Source organism: Populus euphratica, unplaced genomic scaffold (genome assembly GCF_000495115.2).
Source record: "Populus euphratica unplaced genomic scaffold, PopEup_1.0 scaffold1.1, whole genome shotgun sequence".
NCBI lineage: Eukaryota > Viridiplantae > Streptophyta > Magnoliopsida > Malpighiales > Salicaceae > Populus > Populus euphratica.
The window spans coordinates 8,102,048-8,126,008 of NW_011499845.1; the positions used below are offsets into that span (position 1 = coordinate 8,102,048).

A 23,961-nucleotide genomic window follows, 5' to 3' on the forward strand; every position below is an offset into this window, starting at 1 on the left:
TATTTTGAAGTGAAAGAGAGTCCATTAGAACCACTTACAATGTCAGGATTGAAAAGAACTATAAACTAGCTCTAACATGTTTTAGGTATTGATTTCTTTGCAGCATTAAATTCCTTCTTTTATAAAGAAAGCAAGAGTCCTTGTTTAGAAACCAAAAAGAAAGTTGATTTGATTTGAATCTTTGTTCTGTTAAAGAAACCAAAACATTATTATTATCCGATATTCAAAATGTACCTGAACCATTATAAATGTGTACTATTATGATTTTATGGGCTCTCTTCTTTACTGTTTTGATTTTTTCCTTTTCAATCTCTTTGGTATTAAGAGCAGCAAAAGGCAATTATAAAACTGGCATAGAATAAAACTAAGACCACGACACTTGTAACAAATATTATAACATCTACTTTGCTGCCTCTCCATCATCCTCCCTGCCCTCTACTTCCCTCAGAGTCTATATAGTCCCGGGAAGAAGAGCATCTTCCATCAAAAGAGAAAGAAGAGTCACCACCTTAAGAGACAGAAGAACTTTCTCCAGAGGAGCCACCTAATAAACCACAGGAGGCGGCCAAAGATATATACAAGAAAGACATTAAAAAAAAAATAGAAATGAGTCTGTTTGATATTATAGTAGTTTTATAATTAGGATTTAAGAAAAGATCGTTGTGATTTGAAAAAAATTGTTTTATAAGTTAAGATTGGTTTGATATCTATGTATGCTTGGTTAAAACTGTAATTAAAATTGAGATTGAATAAAAAGTAGTTTAATATGTTTGATTAAAAATACTTTTGAGATTGAGGTTATAAAATAATTTTAAAAATATACATTAATATTGATTATTTTTAATTTAAATATTGTAGATTTAACTATTACTATTACATCATGAAATAAATAATACTTTATATAAAATTTTTTTATTATTCAATTAAATTATCTATAATTCTATTATGTATGAAATATATCCAATAAGAACTACAGTTTTTTTAATTTTTTAAATGCGCAGCAACATCAAATAAAATATAATCAAGAATAAAATTAAAATTATGATTAAATTTTATAAATACTACACTATTAATAAAACATAATTAAAACTAAAAACTAAAATTTAATTCTCTTTTGGATTCAATTTAATACATTTAATTTTAAAGCAATTCTAATCTAGTGACTCAATCTAACTAGAATTACACACTATTGTTGACGTAAACAATAATTCATGTCTCTACTATTCACGTTAAATCGCTTCGCCAGCTTTTGGAACTGGGAAGGATGCCAAGTTGAATCAGGTGCGGGTGTGTCAACTAACAATTGGTCCCATCTACTATGAATCTGGACCGTTTATCAATTCAGACGTGTAATCTATCTGATGCTATTGTGGATGGACTGGAAAATTACATTTGACCTGAACTCAGGCCCGTGTTAGGCGAGTCTTTTTTGCAGGCCCATGTCCTTTGATTAGATATCACGAGCTCGAGCCGGATAGATCTAATCACACACTGGAGCGTACAACAATCGAGAGCCAAACAGAACCCAAACTGCTTCACACTGTTACTGCATAAAACCCTAATAATAACACCTTCATCATCCTCTCCTAGCCCAAAGGCAGCCTCCGGCAGAATCAAAGCCTATCAGCGTCGTCAAGGAGAGAAGAAGTCTATTAGTTACAGACAACCATGGCAGACAAGGCTGTGACTATTAGAACAAGAAAGTTTATGACAAACAGGCTTCTTTCTAGGAAGCAGTTTGTGAGTTCCATCTCTTCAGTTTCCTTTCTTTGTTCTTTTCTAGGTCTGTTTGGTTTCTAGAATAATACAGTCTATAAACTAACCATGGTTTTTGAAACAGATCATCGACGTCTTGCATCCTGGGAGAGCTAATGTTTCTAAGGTATGTGGTTAGTTTTTTTTTCATGTTTTCCTAGCTGCTTTTTTTTTCATGTGATTTTCGGTATCTGATAATGGGATATTATGAAGGCTGAATTGAAAGAGAAGTTGGCAAGTTTATATGAAGTGAAAGATCTGAATTCGATTTTTGTGTTCAAGTTCCGTACTCATTTTGGAGGCGGGAAATCAACTGGGTTTGGGCTGATTTATGACTCTGTTGAGAGCGCCAAGAAGTACGAGCCCAAGTACAGGCTAATCAGGGTAACTGCCAATCTGCTCAACTCCCCTGCTACTGCTCTAGAATGTTCATCATCCGCTTACTTAGTGCATTTGTTGAATATCTTGTTCCTTTGTTAGTGTCGGATCATCTTTATGCAGCTGCAATGCGCATGCATTACACTCAACATCTTAGTGAGGCTAATAGTTAATTCAGGGAAAGAATGGGCAAAATAATACCTGCTGATAGATTTTTTCTGCATTATTTGATTAAAAGAAAATGTGATTATCTAACCCTTTGCTTGATTTCTGATTATGTGGACTTATTGGTTTTTACTAGCTTGAAATTTCTCTGTGAATGAACAAACCTATTCTGTTAATTCAGATTATAAATAGAATCATGTGTGCGGGTGGCCTCCTCATAGTGCAAACAAAGAACAAAACCTAGTGTATGATGGACATTTTCAGAACCCTTCAGGATGCTTATTAAAATATAAACATATCAAAACCTTTTCATGACCCAAGCTAATTGATTTTTTTTTGCAATAACTTGTATCAACTATTTCTCCAGTCATATAAGCACTTTGGTCAAATCAGCTCTTCTTTACATCCATGTGGTATATATGCAAGTAGCCTGGGAATTTTCTAGCCAATACCTTAAAACACACCTTTCAGTTTCTCTTAACTTTCAAATAGAATTCTGAGAGCCTGTATGTATCACTTCTTTCTGTAGCCTTTTGCACATTATTCAGGGAGAGTATTGTCTCCAGTTTTGAATGCAGAAATGCAAATGCATTTCTGATCCTAGGATAGCATTAGTTTTAATTGGTAAGATGGTTTGAGGGGTTGTGGATAATATGTTGAGTCTTCACCTAATTGAGAGACTACAGAAGGTAGCTGCTATACAAGTACTTTGCTTGCTGGTTGGATCATTAACTTGTCATTTTTTTGGAAAGTCATCTCCTGTGTTATTGATTTAGAGTCCACATGTTCTCCTTTTTCTTTATGTTAATGAGCTGGGGATCTTGGAGCTAAGGTGAGTTAATATTCACAAACTGTTGTATGATGATGCTGGATGTGTTCTTTATTCTTCTTTAGACATATTCTCACAAAAGCATCTGAAACCTGCGTCATAAAGGTTTTTTTATCATGTTCAAGACAAAACAGATTCAACATTTGCATACAGCTTATATGTGTTAACATTTTTCTTGCTACAATTCAAATTTGACTGAATTGATTCTGGATCAATAACGAGGAATTTGGTACCACTAAAAACTATTCAAGGTGGAGAATTTTTTTTTTGCCAATGCAATGGAAGTTGATATAGACAAGCTGCGGTATGAAGATGTTGAATGCCTTTTTTACTCTTCTTGAGACTAGTATCAGAATTTTTATGTTCAGACAATGCAGATTCTATATTTGCACACTGCTTTGGTGTATTTGTTAGAATAATTATGTCTGCTTTTATTGTTAAGCCTCACAAACATCTACAGTTTAGGATATATGCTAGCTATTAGCTCTTTGATCTGGAACCATATTTGCCATACGACCACCACATGTATTGGTGAAACAAGAAACTGATTTAGTTTTCTGAAGTTCAACATGATTTTGTCAGTGTATACTGAGTACTCTAGTGCCTGGGTTTTTTGTGTTTTATGCTGAATAATTGCTTGTTTTGATGATAGAATGGACTAGCCACCAAGGTGGAAAAATCAAGGAAGCAACTAAAGGAAAGGAAGAATAGGGCCAAGAAAGTTCGAGGTGTAAAGAAGGTAATTTAGCAAGTTTTCTTTGGCAATTCCATTCCTTATTATTGGATTTTTCTAGCCTCCATATCCAAACTGTTGATCCCGAACATGTTTCTTCTATATGCAGACTAAGGCTGGAGATGCTGCAAAGAAGAAGTGAGTTCTAAGCGAGTGAGCTACCTACGCATCACAGTAATACGACTGGGAACCTGGATGTTTCCTTCTTGCATTTTATCTACCAATCCTCCAATGAAGTTTTGCCAAGTTTTTTTGTTTTGGGACGCTTTAGTTATTTTTGCCAGCTGTCTGAACATGCCCCTATAGAGGTTTAATATTCGAGGAATCATTTGTTGAGGTGATTGTGTAACAATTTTGCGTTGGTGATGTTTTTTGGGTGGTCCTGATGCTGCTAATGCAAATTGTTCTCGCTTCACTCTTCACACTTTTGCAATTCTTATGCGCGATACAGGATTATGAATATTTTTGTTTTCCAAGATTTCTTGTTAGTTTCTACTAGCAATTCTTGATTGTAACGCTGTGTTAGTCCTAACCTCAAATATACTGCAACAGAAGTTGACAGTGTCAGTTTCTTCAAGGGGAAAAGGGTCATGGCCTGAGCGTTAATTTGTATTCTGAATTTTTCACCTGTTGTGAGCGTGGATAGTCTGGATGCAAACGCGTTACCCGGTGATATAAGTGGATGGCATTGGTGCGCTGCATGGTGAATACAAGTTTTCAGAGCCTCCATGCGACAGCAGTAGCTGGAAAAAATTGACTTTAGAAAATGACAATTGAGCTGTAATTGATATCTCAATCGATCATTTCGGCGCGTATCTATTGCGATCCTGAGCGTTGCCTATCTCGAAAATTCCTCCCCTTTTTTCTCCTCCTCCCTCACCAGTCACCAATCTCCTTCATTCTCTCACCGGCCCTCCCATCGCTGATCTCACATCTTTACCATCAACATCCCAAACCGAAGAAAAAAACATGATCTCCAAAACCCACAAATTCACAACCGCTCCATCTGGATTCTATCCGATGAACGTGCAATATTTGCTTTAAAACATGAGAATGACCCTTCATTTTTCTTTGAACAACACCACAACACTTCAAGAAGCATCTTGAACAGAAAAGGCACAATTAACACGCAAGTTCTAGCGTCCAGTGAAGATGTGGGTGGCCTTTTTGAAGTGCAGTTGTTTTTCCTTATACATAGTGTCCGAGTGTGAGTCGATTGTGAAAGAACTCGGACTTTACGCTGTTAGAATATTGCCTAGAAAGCAACCATATAAATAAGGCGCGCACGGGGTATGCTGGGGGGGCAGGGGGCAGGGGCCCGCACCAGCATCAGATTACTCTGGTAAAACTCTCAACTTCACCGTTATAAATTACTGATAACACAGGAGTTATAGCAAGGCACAAGATTATAGAACACAATATATTGCTCGTAATAATTCTTCATAGTATTCGTTCTTGGCAGGTGACGCCCATGGAAAACAAAAAAAAAATGACAAGACGTGGGCTCCACATCAGTCCTCCAAGATGAAGAGTAGACTATTCCTTTTGCAGGCAAGGGTCGAAATGTTTGACTGGTACATGTGAATGTTTGAAAATGAAAGCTCAGCGCATACATACAGCGTTTTATATTTTAAAAGTGTTGTTAAAAAACTTAATTTTTTTTATTTTTATTTTTTAAAATTAATATTTTTATATTATCTTGATGTCTATTAAAAATAATTTTTAAGAATTAAAAAAATATTATTAAAAATAATTACAATAACACTTTAAGAAAAAAACTTATTAAGGTGGACGCGAGTTGGTGCAACTTTTATTATAAAAGAAATCGAAAATCCTGCATGTTTATGGCAGTAAATGCTTCGTGAGTTCTTATATTGCAGAAAGCGCGATATAAAGGAGGAAAAAAGCGAGAGCAAAGGACAAGGGAGTCCATGAGAGTTTTGAGCGTGAGTAAGTGTTCAACTTGTTGAACAGTGATTTAAGCTTGACAAGAAAAAAAATTTAGTTGGTTAATTTTCAACATTATACTGTTGAGATCATTTTGAGATCCTGTTGTTCTAATAATAGAAGTTTTTCTAGTGGACTTTGATTCAGTTATTTTCCCCTTTCACGTTGAGGGATTTTTCCATGTAAAATATCATTAATTTTTACACAAAACAAGGTTGAGTTCTCTGGCTAGGATGTGTTTGTTTAAGAAATATACCGCACCATGTATTTCATTAAAAAACAAACATTGCATGTTTTTTTTAAGGTATATTCCGTGGTATATTTTACAAGCAAATACTACTGTAGTGTGTTAGAAAGTGTGTTCCAGGCAAACGGATTGGTGGCATGTGAAAAAAAAAAAAAAAGGAAAGGAAAAATCAAATTATAATGTGCTTGGACATGTGTTATAACATGATAGAACGTAACCTAATGACTTTTAAAAAAACAAACTTTACGACAAGATTAAAGTTAAATAAGAGCAACAAGGTCAGAATCCAATCTTTCACCTCAATTAGTCTATTGATTGGATGTAATTTTATTAATCTGCTGACCATTTCATACCTAAATTATAATTTTATATAAAAAAATTAAATATATCTTACAACTAAAGAATATATTTGTCTAACTTGCAAACTCAAAAATATACAATAATTAAAATATTAAAAAATTATTATTCACATGATATGGTGATTTTAAGCTACGAGTCTACCCTAACTGAATAAAAATCTATTTTATACAAATTATATTAATGTAAAGTAATAAGATGAGATTAGATTTAAGAGGAGATTTGATCACATCAAATTAAAATAACAACTTAAAATAACTATAACTTTATATTTAACTATTGGATCACACTTGAATTTTCATAGGAGTTTTCAGAGATAATTTTTCTTGTATTAGATATTGCGGCATTACTTATATCGTTAAATTTTAAGATATTAAAATTCTCATAGACCCTTTAATGCTGATAGTTTTAAATTTTTTTTTTTTGAAATTTATTGGTTGATTTCACTAATTATAACAAATTAATCAATCAATCAAACTAAATTAGAATAAATTAGGATGGTTTATCATGTTATGAATCAGAAATACTATATTTACTAAATATCACTATTATAAAGTATGATAATTATTTTACTGTATTTATAAAACCAATATGATGAAATTATACTATTTTACCAAAACTTTTTATTTTAATGTCAATTCATCAAAGTTTTTTATTTTTTTTGGCGTTGCTCATCAAATTTATCCAATTCAATATTAAATCAGATTTGTACTCGTAGTGAAAAGAGCGGTCTCAGGGGAAAGAAAAGAAAAAAGAAGAAGATACATTCCCGAGTTCACATTGGCTTTTTTAATTTTTTTTATGTTCAAAGCATTTTTAACGTCGCTTTTACATACTACAGGATTGGAGATCAAGTCTTGACAAGTTATTGATGTTCGGATAATTCGTTCCTTTTTTTTTTTTCGAGATTCAAACTCTTGCGGCAAAATAGCAGTAGAGATTATCTTTTCTGCGTGTATAAATCATGCATGAATTTATTTTTTAATGATTTTACAATTTATTTTAACAATTCAAGTTTATATTATATTTTTCATATATTGTAGAAAACATATATATTCTTAACAACGTTGTTGTGGTTGTTAGGTATTACTATAAGAGCTAATTATAAAAATCAAACCGGAACAACCTGATCTCATCAAAGGGAACCAAAGTCCAGGTTCTCCAACTATAATCCACCCAATCTACTGTCGTCCTTCCTGCTCCCCACGCGCTCCATCTCGCAATACTACGTCACCTATCTAACAAGAGGACCACCATCTGAGTCATCCGGCTCTGATCTGGCCACGTCATAAGAAGCCCGGGCACCATTCCACCTGCCAAAATAAGACTGGTGACGCCACAGTGAGAGTTGGAGGGAAAACTGGGAAATAGACATACATGCATGCAATAAAGAGAAAAAAAGACCAAAAGAAAAAAAAGAAAAAAGGAAATAGAAACAGAAAGAAAAAGAAATAACATAACAGTAACAGGAAGCTAATGGCTTACTGGCTTCTTTGCTTATAATTTTAGACAGGCCACCCCTACTTCCTCAATAAAAATAAAAATAAAAATAAACATACCCCCCTCTCCATTGCTTTCTTCATCGGAAAGTTACGTCAGCAAACGGTGATGCACCGCTTTTAGATTCCCGCTTACAAAATCCGGCAAGGTACTACTATTCTTTTTCTCGGTAATAACGCTGAAAACCCAAATCCTCGACTTTTTTCTATAGTTAGTGGCATCAGATCTGGTGGCGTTTACTTTGATATTGTGATTTGAGATAGATTTAGACTATAAAATCTGTTCCTATTGGAAATATTTTATATTTTGAGATGATTTTGAAGGGAATTTTGGAAAGTTAGGGTTTTTGGGTTTTTTTTTGTCTTTATGGAAGAGGGAAGGAGATCTGGTGACCCATCTGGGTATATAGTGAAGAATAGGAGTTCTTCAGGTTGTTTGATTGTGAGAAAGAAAGGTAATGATGGTGTGGGAGGCGCGGGGTCTTCTGGTTCACATAAGGTTTTTGAGTCAAAGAAAGAGAAAAGGAGGCTTAGGGTGGAATACAGTGATTCAGGGTCTAGTGACGAGTTCTTAATGCCACCGCGGAGGAGGGTAGGTCCTGAAACATCGAGGGCATGCAATGGTTTGAGCGGTTATGAAGAGAGTTATATTGGCAGGAAGAGAAGCAGAGGGGAGGATATTAGGCGTAACGAGGTTGGTTTGATTGGTAGGAATGTGGGGGATTTGAGTGAAATGAAGAGGAATAAGTTGGATATGTTTGGGTTTGATGAGTATGATGGGAATGGCCTGGAAATGTCGAGGAGGCAGCAGTTTGATGATGGTGGAATTGAAGGGAGAGGGTATTTCAGGCCGATGATGCCAGGGAGAAGTGGCATTGCAAGGGAATACGAGTCAGGCTCCAGTAGGCATGCTGTTATTGATAGAAGAAAGGGTTCATATTTTGAGAGGTCAAGTGGGCCATGTCAGAGAGGTGCTAGGGTTGGAGTTCGGTCGTCGTTGTCATTTTTGAGGGATAGTTATGATTCTGATGAACCCATTCGGGTTCAGGGGAAAAATGGTGTTTTAAAGGTGATGGTCAACAAGAAAAAGAAGGTTGGTGGGTATTTGAATAGTTATGATCTTTTGGAAGCTGAGGGAAATAGAAAGGTCTTGAGAGCAGAGGAATCTGTGAAGAAGAATGCTCTAATTCGTCCTCCTGTCTACTCTGATCCTAAAAGCCTTGATAAAGCTGGTTCAGTTTCCAGGACAGAGAAGAATACAATGAATATGAAGAAATCGGTGTCAACTAAGAATGGTAAAGTCAGTGATAGGAATTCAGAAGACAGTGAGACATTGTTGAAGTTGGGACCAAAGAAAGTTGAAGCTCACAATCCTATGAAGACACCATTGGTAACAAAGAAAAGCAAGGACCTTGACATGGATTCTGATGACAGTGATGCATCGTTAAAGCTGGGACCAAAGCACGAAGACAAAAAAACAGGGGACAAGCAGGGGACAAGCAGCGAAGATGAAAAAACCCCTTACAACCAGCACCCAGAAACTAGAATTAAAGAAGGAAAAGTTAAGCGAGGTAGTGGCACGGAAAAACAGAAGCTGCGAGAACGGATAAGGGAGATGCTTCTGAATTCAGGCTGGTCAATAGACTATAGGCCTAGAAGGAACAGAGACTACCTTGATGCAGTTTATATAAATCCTACTGGAACAGCTTACTGGTCCATAATCAAGGCATATGATGCCCTTCTAAAGCAATTAGATGAGGCTGAGGCAAGATCCAGAGGTGATGGTTCTCCCTTTATGCCTTTATCAAATGATGTGCTCAGCCAACTAACAAGAAAGACAAAAAAGAAGATTGAGAAAGAATTGAAAAGGAAGAAAAGAGATGTCAGCGACAGTGAGGATGCAAGAGATACTACTGTAAGAAAGTCAAGTACCAGGTATGATGAGGAGAGCCTGGACAGTGGTAGTCGTGAAGAGAAACTAAGCTCCTTTGTAAAGCAGGTTGGAAAGTCATTGAAGAGCAGAATTAGTGGCAATGGTTCTGTCAGTATAAACTCAGTAAGTGAGAGTTCCACGCATCATTTACACAACAGCACTGAGAAACCATCATCTGGGTCCAATTCTCTTCTGGGAAGTAAAAGTAGAAAACTGGGCAGATGTATGTTGTTGGTACGGAATTCTAATGAGGGCACATTCCTGGATGGTGATGGATTTGTTCCATATTCAGGGAAACGGACACTCCTCTCCTGGTTGATTGACTGTGGAACTGTGAAGTTGAGTGAAAAGGTGTGCTACATGAATCGTCGACGAACAAAAGTGATGCTGGAAGGGTGGCTTACAAGAGATGGAATTCATTGTGGTTGCTGCAGCAAAATCCTCACAGTATCGAAGTTTGAGATCCATGCAGGGAGCAAACTGCGCCAGCCATTTCAAAATATATATCTAGACTCTGGTGTTTCTCTCTTGGACTGCCAGATTGAAGCATGGAATAGGCAGGAATCAGTTAAACGCCTTGGTTTTCAAGCTGTAGATGTTGATGGTAACGATCCAAATGATGATACATGTGGCCTCTGTGGAGATGGTGGAGATTTGATGTGTTGTGATGGCTGTCCATCAACATTTCATCAGAGCTGCTTAGATATAAAGGTATGTGTAGTGGCATGTTCTTTACTTTGACTTTGTGATCATGTTGGTGTCTCCTGTTTTCTCCATGATGTTTCCCATGTGGCCTCTTTTTTCCATCCCACAGTCTTGAATGGTATGGGAACAAAAGGATGGGAGAAGTAAATGGCTGGAGTTGGATGCGATAATACTGGTGCGCACACACACACACATGTATGTGTATGTGTGTATGTATGTGTATGTGTGTTTGTATGTATGTATTTCTGGTTGAGGCTATATCTTTTGCGTGCTCTTATGTTCAATTACCCAAAAGTATGCTTAGTAATTGTGCCCTATAAATGGTCCCCTTGGCTCCACCACATCATACAGGTTATAGTTGGGTTGGACAGAAAGAATAACGATACATGTTTTTTGATGGTAGAAACTTTACAGATGCTTGGATTTTGCATTTTCATACATGAAATATATCACTCCACTTGGGAATAATGAAATTTAAGAAATCCACCTATTTGTTATCTCACAACCCAGTCCTAGATCTGCCACTTGCATGTGAGCTTGGTTTAATTCACATGAACCATTTTGGTTGCTCATTTGGGACAATCCCAACAAAGGTAAACCATCTTACTAGATGGTTGTCACTGGAAAAATACTTGCACATAATGAATGATAAGGTTGATTATTACACACTCCAAATGATATTCTGAGTAAAACACCCATCAAGCATTTGGTTTTCCTTTTTGGGGTTGGGTTCAACTTGCACCTTAAAAGTAGGGGGCAAGTTTAATCCACTTGCTAATAACACAGGAATTTATTGGCTACGCTAGCATTTTTGTTTAATAATTGTGCTTAGTAGCTTTGCTTTCCTCCATTTGTTTTGGCCTTGGCATTCAAAGTACTCATATTTGTCTTCTCATTGCAGATGCTTCCCCAAGGTGATTGGCACTGTCCAAATTGTACTTGCAAATTCTGTGGGATAGCGAGTGATAAAAATGCCCAGGGAGATGATACAACAGTCTCCAAGCTGCTCACCTGTAGTCTGTGTGTAAAAAAATGTACCCGTCCTTTTTCTTCTTTGGTTTGAAATCTTCTGCTTCTATGCATATCTTTGTTCTGTTTTCATGGACATTAACTTTGCATGTCTCTGTAGATCACAGTTCATGCACACAGGAGTTTGATGCTCTTTCCGTTGACACCAACAGTCCAGTTGCTAGGTTTTGTGAGAAGAAATGCAGAGAGGTAATTTTTCAGGGGTTTGGTGAATTTGAGTTATCTTTTTCTGCAATTTCCATGATTTTAATATTTTAATTTCATGATTTTGATTGAGTTAGTCTTACTTGTACTTTAGACTATATGAGGATCGTAATTTAATATTTTGCGCAAAACCTTTTAATTTCATGATTTTGCAGAGTAATGGTTATTAGGTTTTTTAGCTTTGTGAAACATTTGTAATTTTATGAGTAGGATTTTGGGCTTCACTATTTCAGCAACTGTATCAAGGCATTGGTTAATACCAATGCTAAATCAGGAAGCTATTGAGTTCTTAGCTTTCCAATTCCTTTTCCCTTTTGCTTTGTTTATTTCAAAGGGTAGCACATGATTTTTGTGTCATCACACGATGGATTTGGTGTTGGTAATCCAGTATCCTGTAGCATACTGCCATCCAGGTCTAAGCTTGGTCTAGAGCATTTGTTGTTTTGGAAATTAGATTCTATTGCAAAAGAAATTTCATATTCAAGAACCTTCAAAAATGTTTTATGGAAGCGTTACTCTTCCTTTAAAACCAGAAACCTTTCTTTGAATCTCTCTGTAGCTTATGCATTTTAAGATCTTAGATCTAGGGACATCTTTTTATTAGTTTGTAATCCATAAAATACATCTGGTTTTGTCAGTCGGTGACACTTTTTTTTCTCTTGCTGGTTGGTCTTTGCTACATTGTTATCATCTATATTTGCAAAAGATTTGCTGTATTGATGAATCCTTTTATTGCTTGTACAGCTCTTTGAACAGTTGCAGAAGTATCTTGGGGTCAAACATGAACTAGATGCTGGGTTTTCATGGTCTCTAATTCATAGAGTAGATGCAGATTCTGATGCCTCTCTCCAAGGACTTCCACAAAGGGTGGAGTGCAATTCAAAGCTGGCTGTTTCTTTGTCTGTCATGGACGAGTGCTTTTTGCCAGTTGTTGATAGGAGGAGCGGGATCAATTTAATTCAGAATGTTCTCTACAACTGCGGGTAAGCATTCTCAGTTCTCAAACAACATGGAATGAATGTCTTTAGACATTCTACTTTGATTGAAAATTGTGGCTATATTATCGCATACATTTGTGAGCATGGATGCATGAAGCATTTATGGTTTAAAATAGTATACACTCTGAAAACTTGTTTGTGCATAATTACTGACAATTGGTTTGGTCTTGAGGCAGTTTTTGTTGAATGCAGTGTTTTGGATTTTGCTGCAATTCTCGTCTGGTTTATGATGAAGTTGATCAACAGCGTTAAAGTTGTGTTTTCATTTAACATAAATAGCTTCTTGGATATGAATACTCAGTTTCAAAGTATCTAGCTGTTAAGTATTATAACTTACATTTTTTTTACTGGAATCACTATGCTGTTAGATATTATCTTATGAAGTTTTTAATGTGATTTGCATTGCCAATTGTTAGGAAGAAGTATGTGTATGTCAACAAGGAGATTAGACTTCCTTGCATATTCAAGTTGTGTATACCTTTGCATAGAATGAACCATCAGATGCACCTGTGGGAGGTGGTAATTTGCTAAGCTTAGACCATAGGAGCATGGATTTACAAGTTGCATGTCTGATGTAGAGGATTTTTCGTGGATCTTTTTTGGCTCAATCACTTGGTGTTTTTTGGTTTCCCAGCTCACTCAATCCAATCTGGAGCAAAACACCTTCTAAACGAACTTAAAAGTACTGAACCTGTATACTTTTCTTGTTAATAGCATCAAGCTGAGATTTGCTCGGGCAGATGCATGCATAAAAACCAGTAGAATTGGAATTGGAATTAGTTCAAGTCTTAACTTCCACAGAAAAAATAATTCGAGCCTTTATACTTGGCTCACCATGGGGCTAGTTTTAAGACTGATCCCAGTAGCTGGTGGCAGTTATGTCAATCCCAGTTATGTCTTGTGTCTTTAATCCAAGCCACCTTTTTGTCCCTTGGATTTCAGCATAGTCTCTCTTTTTTACTCACCAGGCACAGGGCATCTAAATATCAGTCTAGTCTTATAATAATGCCACGCGGTTCATATTTCCTTATAACCTGAGTCAACCAGATGGAATTACATTCTAGCTAGAAATTACCTCATACTATGACTTTTGTTAAAAATGTGGTGCAAGAGTTCTGTGTAAGAATATATCATTAATAGGGGAGCACAAAATCCTTAGGCATCTGTGACTCATGAGGGTAACATGGGGCTGGCAAAAAGAAAACGCACAGCTGCTAATGAGGAAAAAAGGCGGGGGAGGGGCTTGGGATTTTGAAATCTTTCTTAGCAGCTCAAACTGCCTTTGCATTACTGGATTAATGCTGGTGCAGTGCATCTAATCGATCACATGCCTAAGTGATATCCTCAAGTGACATTACGAGTGGTGGGTTAATGCTTCTAAGGTGGAGCCGTCCAGGATCACAGTGCTAGACTAGAGTTATCTGGTAGTGGCCAGGGATATGCAGTACCCTGCTTAATTTGCCCAAGAAATGGGGGAGTAACCAATGGAATGGATAAGCTTCCTTGTCTTGCTATCTGTCACTGTGCAGCTCTTGTTGAAGAGAGAATCATGAGGAAGGCAACTTGTGCATGAATCATCTACACATGTTTTATGCCCATGTAGAAAGCACAGGTTATTTCAATTGTTGAGCATGGTCTAGCCATCTTCACACCATTCTCTCAAATTGGGCGCCAAAATATGTGCTTTTGTCTCTGGTTTAATAGCAATACATTGATTTGAGACTGCTCTGTGTGACCCATTAGCTCTAGTTACTTTGTGGTGCCAGTGTCTCTTCATATTTTTATTGGTATTACTGCATCAGTGACCCTCTGCTTTTCTTTCTTTCTTTTTTCCCTGGAGGTTGCTAAAGCTTTGCTGATTGTTCGAGCCATTCATTAATTGTCATTATTTTTTTCAGATCAAACTTTTACCGGCTGAATTTTGGTGGCTTTTATGCTGTCATTCTGGAAAGGGGTGATGAAATAATATCTGCTGCATCCATCAGGTTCTAATATATGGTCATTTGCTTGCTATTCCTAGTGCAATCTCTAACTTTTGAATGGAGTCTTCTAGATTCTTTTAAAAAGTGAGTGACTGCAATTCCCGGAATCAGATTTTCTTGTTTGGAAAATAATGATCGCATGTTATGCAGGAGTCATTCTCTTCTTAAGACTGTTGTCTTTTATTAATTTCTTGTTATAGATAACTCTACGAGTCTATTGTCTATACATCTTTGGTTCCCCTGTCATTTAATGTAGCAAATACTTGTATGTTTTACTAAGTTAGGTTTTGGTATGGAGGACATTGTGTTCAGTTTGAAAACGACTTTGCTGTGTGTGTGTGTTTGAGTGTAGATTTGCTTCAGTTGAATTCTGATAATGGCACCATCCTTGGTTGGTTAGGTTCCACGGAACTCGGTTGGCAGAAATGCCATTTATTGGAACTCGCCATATGTACAGGCGTCAAGGGATGTTTCGTCGGCTTTTCTATGCTATTGAATCGGTAAGGAATAAGAACTCTTTTGCTAGTATTTACATGTTTAAACTATTGAAACTACAAGTTCTTATTTGTCTTGCCTTTGGCTTGTTTTTTCCCTGCTATCTGTTGATCATCCAATTATTTTTTTTCTTTCTTCTCAGACACTATGCTCTCTGAAGGTTGAGAAACTGATTATCCCTGCAATTTCTGAACTCATGCATACTTGGACAGATGTTTTTGGTTTCACTACTCTTGATGAATTACTCAAGCAAGAATTGAAGTCTATGAATATGTTGGTGTTCCCTGGTATAGATATGTTACAGAAGGAGCTCAGGCAAGAAAATATTGATGGAAAGAGTACCAGCATAGGTTTTGGTCAGATGCTTTGTTCAATTTTCTCTTTTTAACTTTATATTTATGTCCTGTTTTATTGATCTGCATTTCCTTCAACAGGTGCAAACCAGATGGAGTTCGAAGAAGACAGTGAATGTATTAAAACTGTAGTAAATAAATCTGATGCAGATTCTCCGGCTGGGCATGATGCTCATGATTGTGATAATAGTGGTTTGGAATGTTCGATTGGGAAAAATGAAGTGGCTAGTGCTAGTTCTGATTCCCAATGCCCTGATGTTTCCTCGAACAATGTCTCTACTCTGAATAGTTCTTTGGATGTGTCTCATGGACTTCAAAGTGCGGTGCCACTCAAGCAGGAAACCATACAGAAAAAATCTAAATCAGAGGACAGGTTGGTTCAATCTGCTGTGGATAAGAAAAGTGAAAGTGTCTCCTATACAACTCATGATGTACATGAGATGGTTAAATCCAAATCAGATTCTCCTGTTGAAGATACCTCTCTGACTTGTTTCAAGGGAGATGTGGCAGCTGTGGATACAGATACCCAACTTCCAGGTGCTTCCCTAGGCGATGCCTCGGTGATTAGTGGTTCTTTAGATGCTTCTTGTGAACTTAAAGATGCAGCACCTTTTGATGGGACTTCATCTGCTGATTCTGAATCAGGGGGCAAGCTACTGAGGTCTGCTTCTATAACAATCTTGAACGTCAGTGGTGACAGTCAAGAGGAAAATAAATCTGAAACGGTTTCTCCTGCCAAAGACAGTGATCAATCTTGTAAAGTGGGTGTAATCAATCTATTTCATTCATTGATTCTCAATGAGTCTGTGTCTGGGGAACTGAAAGTTTCAAAACCAGTAGAAGAGAGTGGATGTGCTGATCCTCAATCAGAGGAAAAGTCTGTGGAGATTACACTGAAGATGGAAACCATGCCCCTATCAGATTCCTCAGTTGTAAAAAATAACGTGGCTTGTAATGATGGTGATTTGGGTGATATTCCTACAGGAAGTGTCGATATGGTATCTCTTGAAGCTGTCCCTTCCATAGAGAAGACAAGTGAAGAAAACCTTGTCGAGAAGGTTAATGAAATTTCAGTTGTATCTGTTTCTGGATTCAGTGGTGCTGAGGAGAATAACATGCAAATCGAGCCTAACCCAAATAGTGAAATTGGCCATGAGCAGGGAATCAAATTAGACGTGGTTCCAGAGGCTGTTTCTGATGCAATGTATTGTGGAGGAGCTGCATTGCCGGAGGAGAGTTCTGTGATTGATGCAAGTGAAGGGAAAATCGAATCTGGCTCCATCTGACACAAACACTTCCACAAAATTCCCGCTATGTGTTTCTGTGCTCAACTTTCACGCGGAACTTGGAATGCTCCAACTGGTTGGTGATTGTTAGGGCACTGTTTTGGCATAAAGAAGCACCATCAATCGTTGCAATCAGCACCAATACCATTTCTGAGGATGATTTTCAAGATTCAGTTTGAACTATGGCAAGCACCAAGATAAATTTTGATACCATAGAGTTGTAATTCTTGATGGAATTATCAGGTGTCATATCTGCTTGAAGCAGGAGGAGAATCTACTGTCGTGAAATGCGGGCAATGGCGGAGGCCGGTGGCAGATATGTGGAGATGTTCAAGTGTTGATGATCAATGTATTCATGCAATGCAGTGTGTACATTTCTGAATCTGCCGATATCCAAATTCCGAGTTTCTTACTAAGTCGTGTATTATTTCATTTTTCATATGACAACATCTAGACACATGACGTAGGCGGTTGGAGAAAGATTTTGAACTCTATTCCCATGTAATTATAACTTAACCTTTTTGTTTCCTCCTCATTCCTCCTTTTCCCATGATGCCTGCACTTGATTCATAAATTTAAGGTCATTTCCGAGTTGCCCTTCTCCATTGAGTTTGAAAAATATCATATTATTTACTTCTCATGGGTCTTTATGGAAACTAAGCTCTCGAAGTTCGTACTCAGCCTTCTGATTTATAGTAGTGCTCTCTGTGGAGCAGGTGAGGTTATTTTTGGGCGGAAGATGTTTAAAAACACCGTACTTTTATTTATAATCAATCAATTTAAGCAGGTAAAACGGCAAGGGAGAAAAAGGCCACCGTTGTAAAACGACGCCGTTACAGGTTCTGGTGCCTTCATGTGGGCGACTCGTTAATGAAGTTGGGAAATGGGCTGGAAACGAGTGGAATGGAGGTGGTGCCGGTCCCTCGTCATCTCCAAAGACAATTCCCCCACCCGTTCTTTTCTTCGACTCCTTTACTAATGAATTCTCATACTACAACTACAACCTCAAAACCACTTCAGGCCTACCGTTCCTCTCTAACCACTTCTTCTCCAATCGAATCCCGGACAAATCTCATTATTATTAACAACTATTTTCATCAGTTTCTTTCCACATTATCTTGCCAATTTTTTTTTTTTTGGGTGGTGTTCAGCAGCAAGTGCTCGGATTGGGGAAGTGAAGAGAGTCACTAATGAAACGAATGTTTCGGTCCAGTTTAACTTGGATGGGACTGGAATTGCTGATTCTACTACTGGCATTCCCTTTCTTGATCACATGTTAGATGTTAGTTATCTTTCTTTTTGCCTTTTTTCATTTGGAAATTTGGATTTTACTATTTATAGTTTTTTTTTCTTATAATTATTTAGTTGGTTTGTGTTCTTAGCAACTTTCTTCGCACGGGCTTTTTGATGGCATGTGAGGGCAACTGGCGATATTCACATTGATGATCATCACACTAACGAAGATGTTGCTCTTGCAATTGGAACTGTCTGTTACTGTCTATTATCTTTTCTCTTTTTGTAGTTTCTCTTTTTTCCCCCTGGTTTTGCGTGTTATATATTGATTATTTTTGTTATTCCTACTTAATTTCTATTTTATTTGAAACTTGTATTTGTAAAATTAAGCATGAATCATCAGTTCTTTTTTTCTTTTTTTTTTTATTTTCGAGTTTATATTTCTGGGAAATGAATGAGAGGCAATATGTAAAATTTGCCTCTGCAGGCTTTGCTGCAAGCGCTTGGGGATAGGAAAGAAATCGATCGGTTTGGCGACTTCTCAGCTCCTCTTGATGAGGCATTAATACATGTTTCCTTGGTAAGTTATGCGCTTAGTTATCATATAAATATCTCCATGCAGCTATTAATGAAAAAAAACTCCTTCTTTTCCACCTCTCTAAAAGCTTACACCTCTACCTGTACCGTTACCCTCTAAGACAGACAAACACCTAGTCCATGAGCATGCGATCTTCGCTCACGCATATGCAATAAGCATGGTGAAGATTGCACATTTGAATCCCTTGCGACTTTGCTTAAGATTGCTTGATTTGGAAAATGAAGAAGAATGGCATCGTTATGATGCTTTTAAAGTGTGAAATGGACTAACACGTTATGAGGTCACTAAGGGTGGGGTTGGGTGGAAGTTTGGAAGAGAGATACTAAACATAATTTGTGTCACCGTGCTTGTTGAGTGCCTTATAGCATGACCATGTAGACTCATATACTTATGTGCTAAATGCATGGGCATTGCTAGATGCTACCACTGATTTAGTTGTGTGATGAAATTTTTTTGTATGCATGTGATATGGGTTTGCTGGGTTGGGAGTGAAATAGCCATCACATTTGTGGGTGGTGTGACTTTGTGATTGTCATTGTGCACGCTGAACACCCATGCTTGTGGTTAAGTGGTCGTGATTTGTGGGTGCAACTTCTTAATAGGAATTGCACAGTTGCATCACCTGCCACTTTGCTTGGCATTGCTCATTTTAAAGTGGAGAAGAGCAATATCAGAGTTTCAGTTCCATGATCATAACTCTTTTTATTTATGAAATGGACTTAGAGGTTGCAGAGGTATCATGGAAGTCGAGACTAAAATCATAGTGCTTGTAAATCATATGGCAGTACTTACTTAAGAAGTAGGATTAGCTTTCCATCATATCATGCTTTTTTTTTCTTTTTTAAGTTATGCATATTTGTATTGAATTGAGTTTGCCGGCCATAGTTAGGTTATGATTTGCAAATTCCTACTCAGAGAGTTGGAACATATGATACTCAGGTGCTCCACTTTACTTTCTTCACTTCTGCAACAGTGATTTCATGTTCTTTTGCCTGTTGCCAACTCTTGTATATTGGTCAAAGCCTCAACAAGACAATTTGATGCGGATAAAGTTCACACCTCGGAATTTCTAACCTGATCTATTATTTTGATTGTTGAACACCTTTCTCCTGGTTTCTTCTTTCAAAATTTTCCATTTTCTAAGATTAAATGGTTAATGATATTCATGATTAATTTTAAATGTCTGTTTTTAGCTGGTGGAACACCTTTTCCAGTCACTGGCGAATACTACTGGTATGACGCCACACATTCGGCAGGTAACACTATAATGTAATGCTTAAATTTTTCAATTTAGCCTGAAGCATTCCAGTGCTATTGACTGTCCATGCAAACAGTCTTCACTATCTTTGTAATTAGATTATTAATATTCTCTCATTATAGCCTTTGAAAAAGAAAAAAGAAAAAAAACAAGAAGAAAAACCCCAGAGCTCCTGTTGCACTGTTAACTTGGTACACTTCCACCCTAAACCCGGTCACTTCTCCATTTTTTTCAACTAATTTTATATAAGTTTAACATTCGCATGATAAAGTCTTTTGATACTTCACTTGTGCTCTCTCTAATATATTTTGTTTCCCATCTTTTCTAGATTTTATAGAAACAAAATGATTCTTTCACTCCTCTCTTCAAAGCCATCCGTTTGTTTTAATAACTAGAGTCAACTGACAAACCCAGAAGTGGTTCAAAGTACAGTTTATGGACAAGAATGGCTTAGATTCCTTGTAGAGAACCCAATATATGTAACAAAGCTGATCAGAATCCTGTGAAGAATTAGCAAGGTATAAGGATGTGATAGGAGTACATCTCCTTTTGGTGGAAGGGTTGCATTAGAATTAAACGTAGGTTTTCCTCAAGTTTAATTTGGATCCATTATAGCATAAAATGTAGAAAGAGTGGCAGATATTGGTCCTAACATTTACTCATGTAATTGAAACATTATGTGATGGTTTTATGGTTACGTTACTTGTATGATATGGCAAATTGAACACACATCACAATCTGGTGTAGAGATGTACCAAGATTGTACAATGGTAGTACTGGAGGTTTCCCATGAACTTTGCTGCAATCTTCAATCTTTTAGAAGTTGGCTTGCTTGTTATTTTTTGTTACCGTCTTTCCCTTTTAATTTTATAATTTGCATTTTTCCTTGTATTGATTAGCTATCTAGCTTTTCTAATCCCGTTTGCTGTCAAATTTATATTTATAAAAGAATGTTCCAATGTGGACCACAGCTTGCTGAAGAAATTCTCATCATATTATTGAGGCAACCTTCAAAGCTTTTGCCAGGGCTCTTCGACAAGCAACAGAATATGACTCACTTCGCCTCGGGACTGTGCCAAGGTTTGATTTCTCCTCTTCAGCTGTGACTACACTGGGATTGAAAGCATCTCCCCTTGTAAACATACTCCAAATTTTGAAGTTGATTTAAAGATGAGAAATAGTCTTACAAGTGCAATGCACTGCACCAGTTTCGATTCCTTTTTTTCCCCTTTCATCTTGTGGCTACATTAATGAAAGAGTACGGTGTGCTTCTACTTTGTGGATCTCAAAAAGTTCCTGCTTTGACATCATTTCTCCTTTTTCAACTTGATATGTGACTTTGTGACTTGTCCCCTTAGTATAAGATTCTTCTTCAGTTCTTCATGAGCAAATCATTGTATCAAAGTTTTTGCAGCTACGAAACCATAATTTTTTAAAAATTGCTTCAGCAAGATTTCCTAGATTGGCTGGTAGCACCTTACAAATCATTTCCTATCACTTGTTTGCATTTTCTTTTTCTTACCTTTTTAGCATGTTCACTATCCATTAGGAAGCCAATTTTCATGGCATATTGTAGAGTTATTTAGCAGTAGAAGGTTTTTTTGACCAGTCCACATAACACTTGCAATGAAAACTCTAAAGATGATTTGTTATGTGCTGCTCAAAGGGGGTTCTCTCGAGATCGTGATGATTCATTATTACTTTAAGAATGATGGTTTAAATTCGAAGGTGATGTGACTTTGGATGCATTGTCTTCAAGCATCCTCCATGAGATCCATGTTTGTGATCTCTGCCAGTTCGTCGTTATGATAGTCAGTTGAGCGCCATTTATTTATATGATAAACCGAAAGTGATCAAGTTACTGTTCTTGCTGATGCAGTCCAATACGGGGACATGGATGTTGTGAAGGATAGGCTACTGCCCGTATGGTTAGCTGTATTAGGAACTCGTAATGAATTGATGTTTTTGTATTCCAAACGTTGTTTTACTCGTGGCGTAGGGAAAAGGAGGGAGCAGCAGGGAAGATGTGTATTTGTCAAGAATAAATTTTTGAGCTCGTAGTTGTTACTTGTCCGTTCTCACCTGTCACTTTATTGAAGCTTCTTGGTGGTGGCCTCTGGGAAATGTACACCGAGAGCTCTTGAAATGTGGCCTTAGGTGACTTGATTTCTAGTGATTGCCAAGTTGTTCCACTGTGGTTTAGACTAGGCAATTAAGTGAATTTTTCTATTTGTCGGATACAGTACCTTTCTCTAGTCATATGAAATGCCCATGTACATCTTTACTAGTATCTTTTCAAGCGGAATGGAATGTGTTGCTTTCCAAGTGCAGATTCTAATGGTTTTGTGATTTATATGAGAATGAATTGGCAAATGCAAAACCCTCCTTTTTATCACTTCTCATATTTATAATTTACAGTGCTTTTGTTTTGGAATTCATATGCCTAAATCATGTCAATCTCATTCAATTTGGAAAGAAAATCAATATGCATTTGTCCATGGTGTGAGATTTTGGTTCCCCCGAATTCGCTCATTGCATACGCGTTGAATGCTGCCCAACCTTCTATTTTCTGGTGGAGTGAAATTTTCACAGCCAGCGAATACTGTATTGGGCATGTAATGCCAGAGATGTGATTCATAAAAGAAAGGGAAAGCAGTTGCGGAATTTGCTTAAACCATCGTGCTTTCTTGGATGGATACTAAAATGAAAAACAAACAAACCGACCAACCTTGTAATTATCCTGATTGCATGAACTAAAAAATGATAGCTAAGAAATTCACAGCATGTAACAGTAGTTTTTCTGTTCGTATTTCAAAGGAAAGAGACGTGATTGCAAATAGAGAGCACAGCCTGGATTTCCCATCGAGAAACCAGTTGGGTTGGAGGCCATTTAGCTGATGTGCATCTGATCACTCTACAAAAATTCTTCAGCGGTATTCAAATCATTCAATATCTCAGACCTAACCTCTTCCGGGAGTGGTGCAGATGGACCAGCCCTCGAATAGAAATTGGCCAAAGACCTAATTGCCTTTTCTAATTCTACATATGATTCCTGCAACAAGAAGGTAAAAAGTGGCAGATTGAAACAACTCTTCGAACGGTGGTAACGAGTTGAAGGTGCGTACCTCACGAACTACCTTTTCTTGTCCCCTCCAACTGCCCAGGTATTCCCGGATGGACTCCTTTGCTGCATCTGCAGTCCGTCTAAACTTGGCAATATCCTTGGTATCTTCCTTGAGCGACTCGCGGAGGTTCTTCACAACTTCTCTTGCTGCCTTTAAGTATGCCTTTGGCAACAATTTCCCAGATTTTGTTTTCTCATTAGGATCAAACAATGATTTAATGGCCCCAGCAACTCCGTCATCCTTTTCTTCCTCTTTGGCCCGTGCTTGTAATGGTGGAGGAAAGCAATTTAAGGTCAGAACTGTAACAAATGAAGCGCTAAAGACCAAGACATGTCGACGACTTGGCAAAGATGATAGAACAGCATCACACCTAGAATTCAATTTGTCTGCAATGTTGCATTGAAACCATCAACAAACAAGGTAGGTGAATGTTGCGCCGTTGTCAATACTGATCTACGAAAGAAAGAATACAGGGAGGGAATTAAAGTTGTTACTTACAGTCAATATCAGGTTTAGAGGTTCTGTTCATTGTCTTGAAAGTGATAAATGAGCATATTTTAGCTCCAAGAACCACAGCCATTCTTGTTCCTGTAACTCAACCAAGCTAAATCCGCGGCATCCTACAAACCAGCAAGCATTTACTATGGAGATTAACGAGTTCAGAGGAAAACCAATAACGATAAAGGAGAAACAAAATAAATACACAATCCCAGCTAGAATTGGATGCAGAGTTATACGTGGTTTTACCCTTGATTCCTTCCCTTCCACACACACTTCGCTTTCAATCCTTTCCTCCTTGTAAAGAACGGTCTTTCACTAGTTGTTCAATTTATCCAGAAGACACACCTTAAA

At 37.3% G+C, this 23,961-nt stretch overlaps 3 protein-coding genes and 1 pseudogene across 5 annotated transcripts; 3 read left to right on the forward strand and 1 right to left on the reverse strand.

Annotated features, from left to right (window-relative positions):
• Positions 1-1,495: 1,495 nt before the first annotated feature.
• Positions 1,496-4,355, forward strand: LOC105127050 (40S ribosomal protein S24-1-like). Its single transcript, XM_011028153.1, has 5 exons — positions 1,496-1,740; positions 1,841-1,882; positions 1,969-2,139; positions 3,780-3,866; positions 3,970-4,355. The coding sequence occupies exons 1-5, from the start codon at positions 1,669-1,671 to the stop codon at positions 4,000-4,002; spliced, it is 405 nt and encodes a 134-aa protein (XP_011026455.1). The 5' UTR covers positions 1,496-1,668; the 3' UTR covers positions 4,003-4,355.
• Positions 4,356-7,763: 3,408 nt separating this feature from the next.
• On the forward strand, positions 7,764-17,430 carry LOC105127065 (uncharacterized). Of its 2 annotated transcripts, none has more exons than XM_011028176.1 (8): positions 7,764-10,554; positions 11,450-11,582; positions 11,678-11,766; positions 12,526-12,764; positions 14,678-14,764; positions 15,162-15,261; positions 15,399-15,612; positions 15,691-17,430. In XM_011028176.1, the coding sequence occupies exons 1-8, from the start codon at positions 8,278-8,280 to the stop codon at positions 16,893-16,895; spliced, it is 4,344 nt and encodes a 1,447-aa protein (XP_011026478.1). In that variant the 5' UTR covers positions 7,764-8,277; the 3' UTR covers positions 16,896-17,430. The 2 variants fall into 2 exon arrangements, with proteins under 2 accessions (XP_011026478.1, XP_011026486.1); XM_011028184.1 differs by having other exon boundaries at positions 15,399-15,606.
• Positions 17,431-17,535: 105 nt separating this feature from the next.
• On the forward strand, positions 17,536-22,377 carry LOC105127060 (uncharacterized; annotated as a pseudogene).
• Positions 22,378-22,640: 263 nt separating this feature from the next.
• LOC105127083 (photosystem II D1 precursor processing protein PSB27-H2, chloroplastic-like) lies at positions 22,641-23,937 on the reverse strand. 2 transcript variants are annotated; one of them, XM_011028213.1, is made up of 4 exons: positions 23,857-23,937; positions 23,608-23,729; positions 23,110-23,495; positions 22,641-23,036 (listed from the first exon to the last, which is right to left on the reverse strand). In XM_011028213.1, the coding sequence occupies exons 2-4, from the start codon at positions 23,687-23,689 to the stop codon at positions 22,899-22,901; spliced, it is 606 nt and encodes a 201-aa protein (XP_011026515.1). In that variant the 5' UTR covers positions 23,690-23,729; positions 23,857-23,937; the 3' UTR covers positions 22,641-22,898. The 2 variants fall into 2 exon arrangements, with proteins under 2 accessions (XP_011026515.1, XP_011026507.1); XM_011028205.1 differs by having other exon boundaries at positions 23,608-23,734; positions 23,814-23,916.
• Between the last annotated feature and the right edge of the window lie 24 nt (positions 23,938-23,961).

Coding starts and splice junctions, on each gene's coding strand:
- LOC105127083 (XM_011028213.1), bottom strand. CDS start 23,689: ATGGCTGTGGTTCTTGGAGCTAAAATATGCTCATTTATCACTTTCAAG. Junction 23,496..23,607: donor CTCTAAACCTGATATTGACT/GTAAGTAACAAC, acceptor GCAACATTGCAG/ACAAATTGAATTCTAGGTGT. Junction 23,037..23,109: donor AAGAAAAGGTAGTTCGTGAG/GTACGCACCTTC, acceptor TTCTTGTTGCAG/GAATCATATGTAGAATTAGA.
- LOC105127065 (XM_011028176.1), top strand. CDS start 8,278: ATGGAAGAGGGAAGGAGATCTGGTGACCCATCTGGGTATATAGTGAAG. Junction 11,583..11,677: donor TAGTCTGTGTGTAAAAAAAT/GTACCCGTCCTT, acceptor ATGTCTCTGTAG/ATCACAGTTCATGCACACAG. Junction 15,262..15,398: donor TTTTCTATGCTATTGAATCG/GTAAGGAATAAG, acceptor CTTTCTTCTCAG/ACACTATGCTCTCTGAAGGT.
- LOC105127050 (XM_011028153.1), top strand. CDS start 1,669: ATGGCAGACAAGGCTGTGACTATTAGAACAAGAAAGTTTATGACAAAC. Junction 1,741..1,840: donor TTCTTTCTAGGAAGCAGTTT/GTGAGTTCCATC, acceptor TTTTTGAAACAG/ATCATCGACGTCTTGCATCC. Junction 2,140..3,779: donor CCAAGTACAGGCTAATCAGG/GTAACTGCCAAT, acceptor TTTTGATGATAG/AATGGACTAGCCACCAAGGT.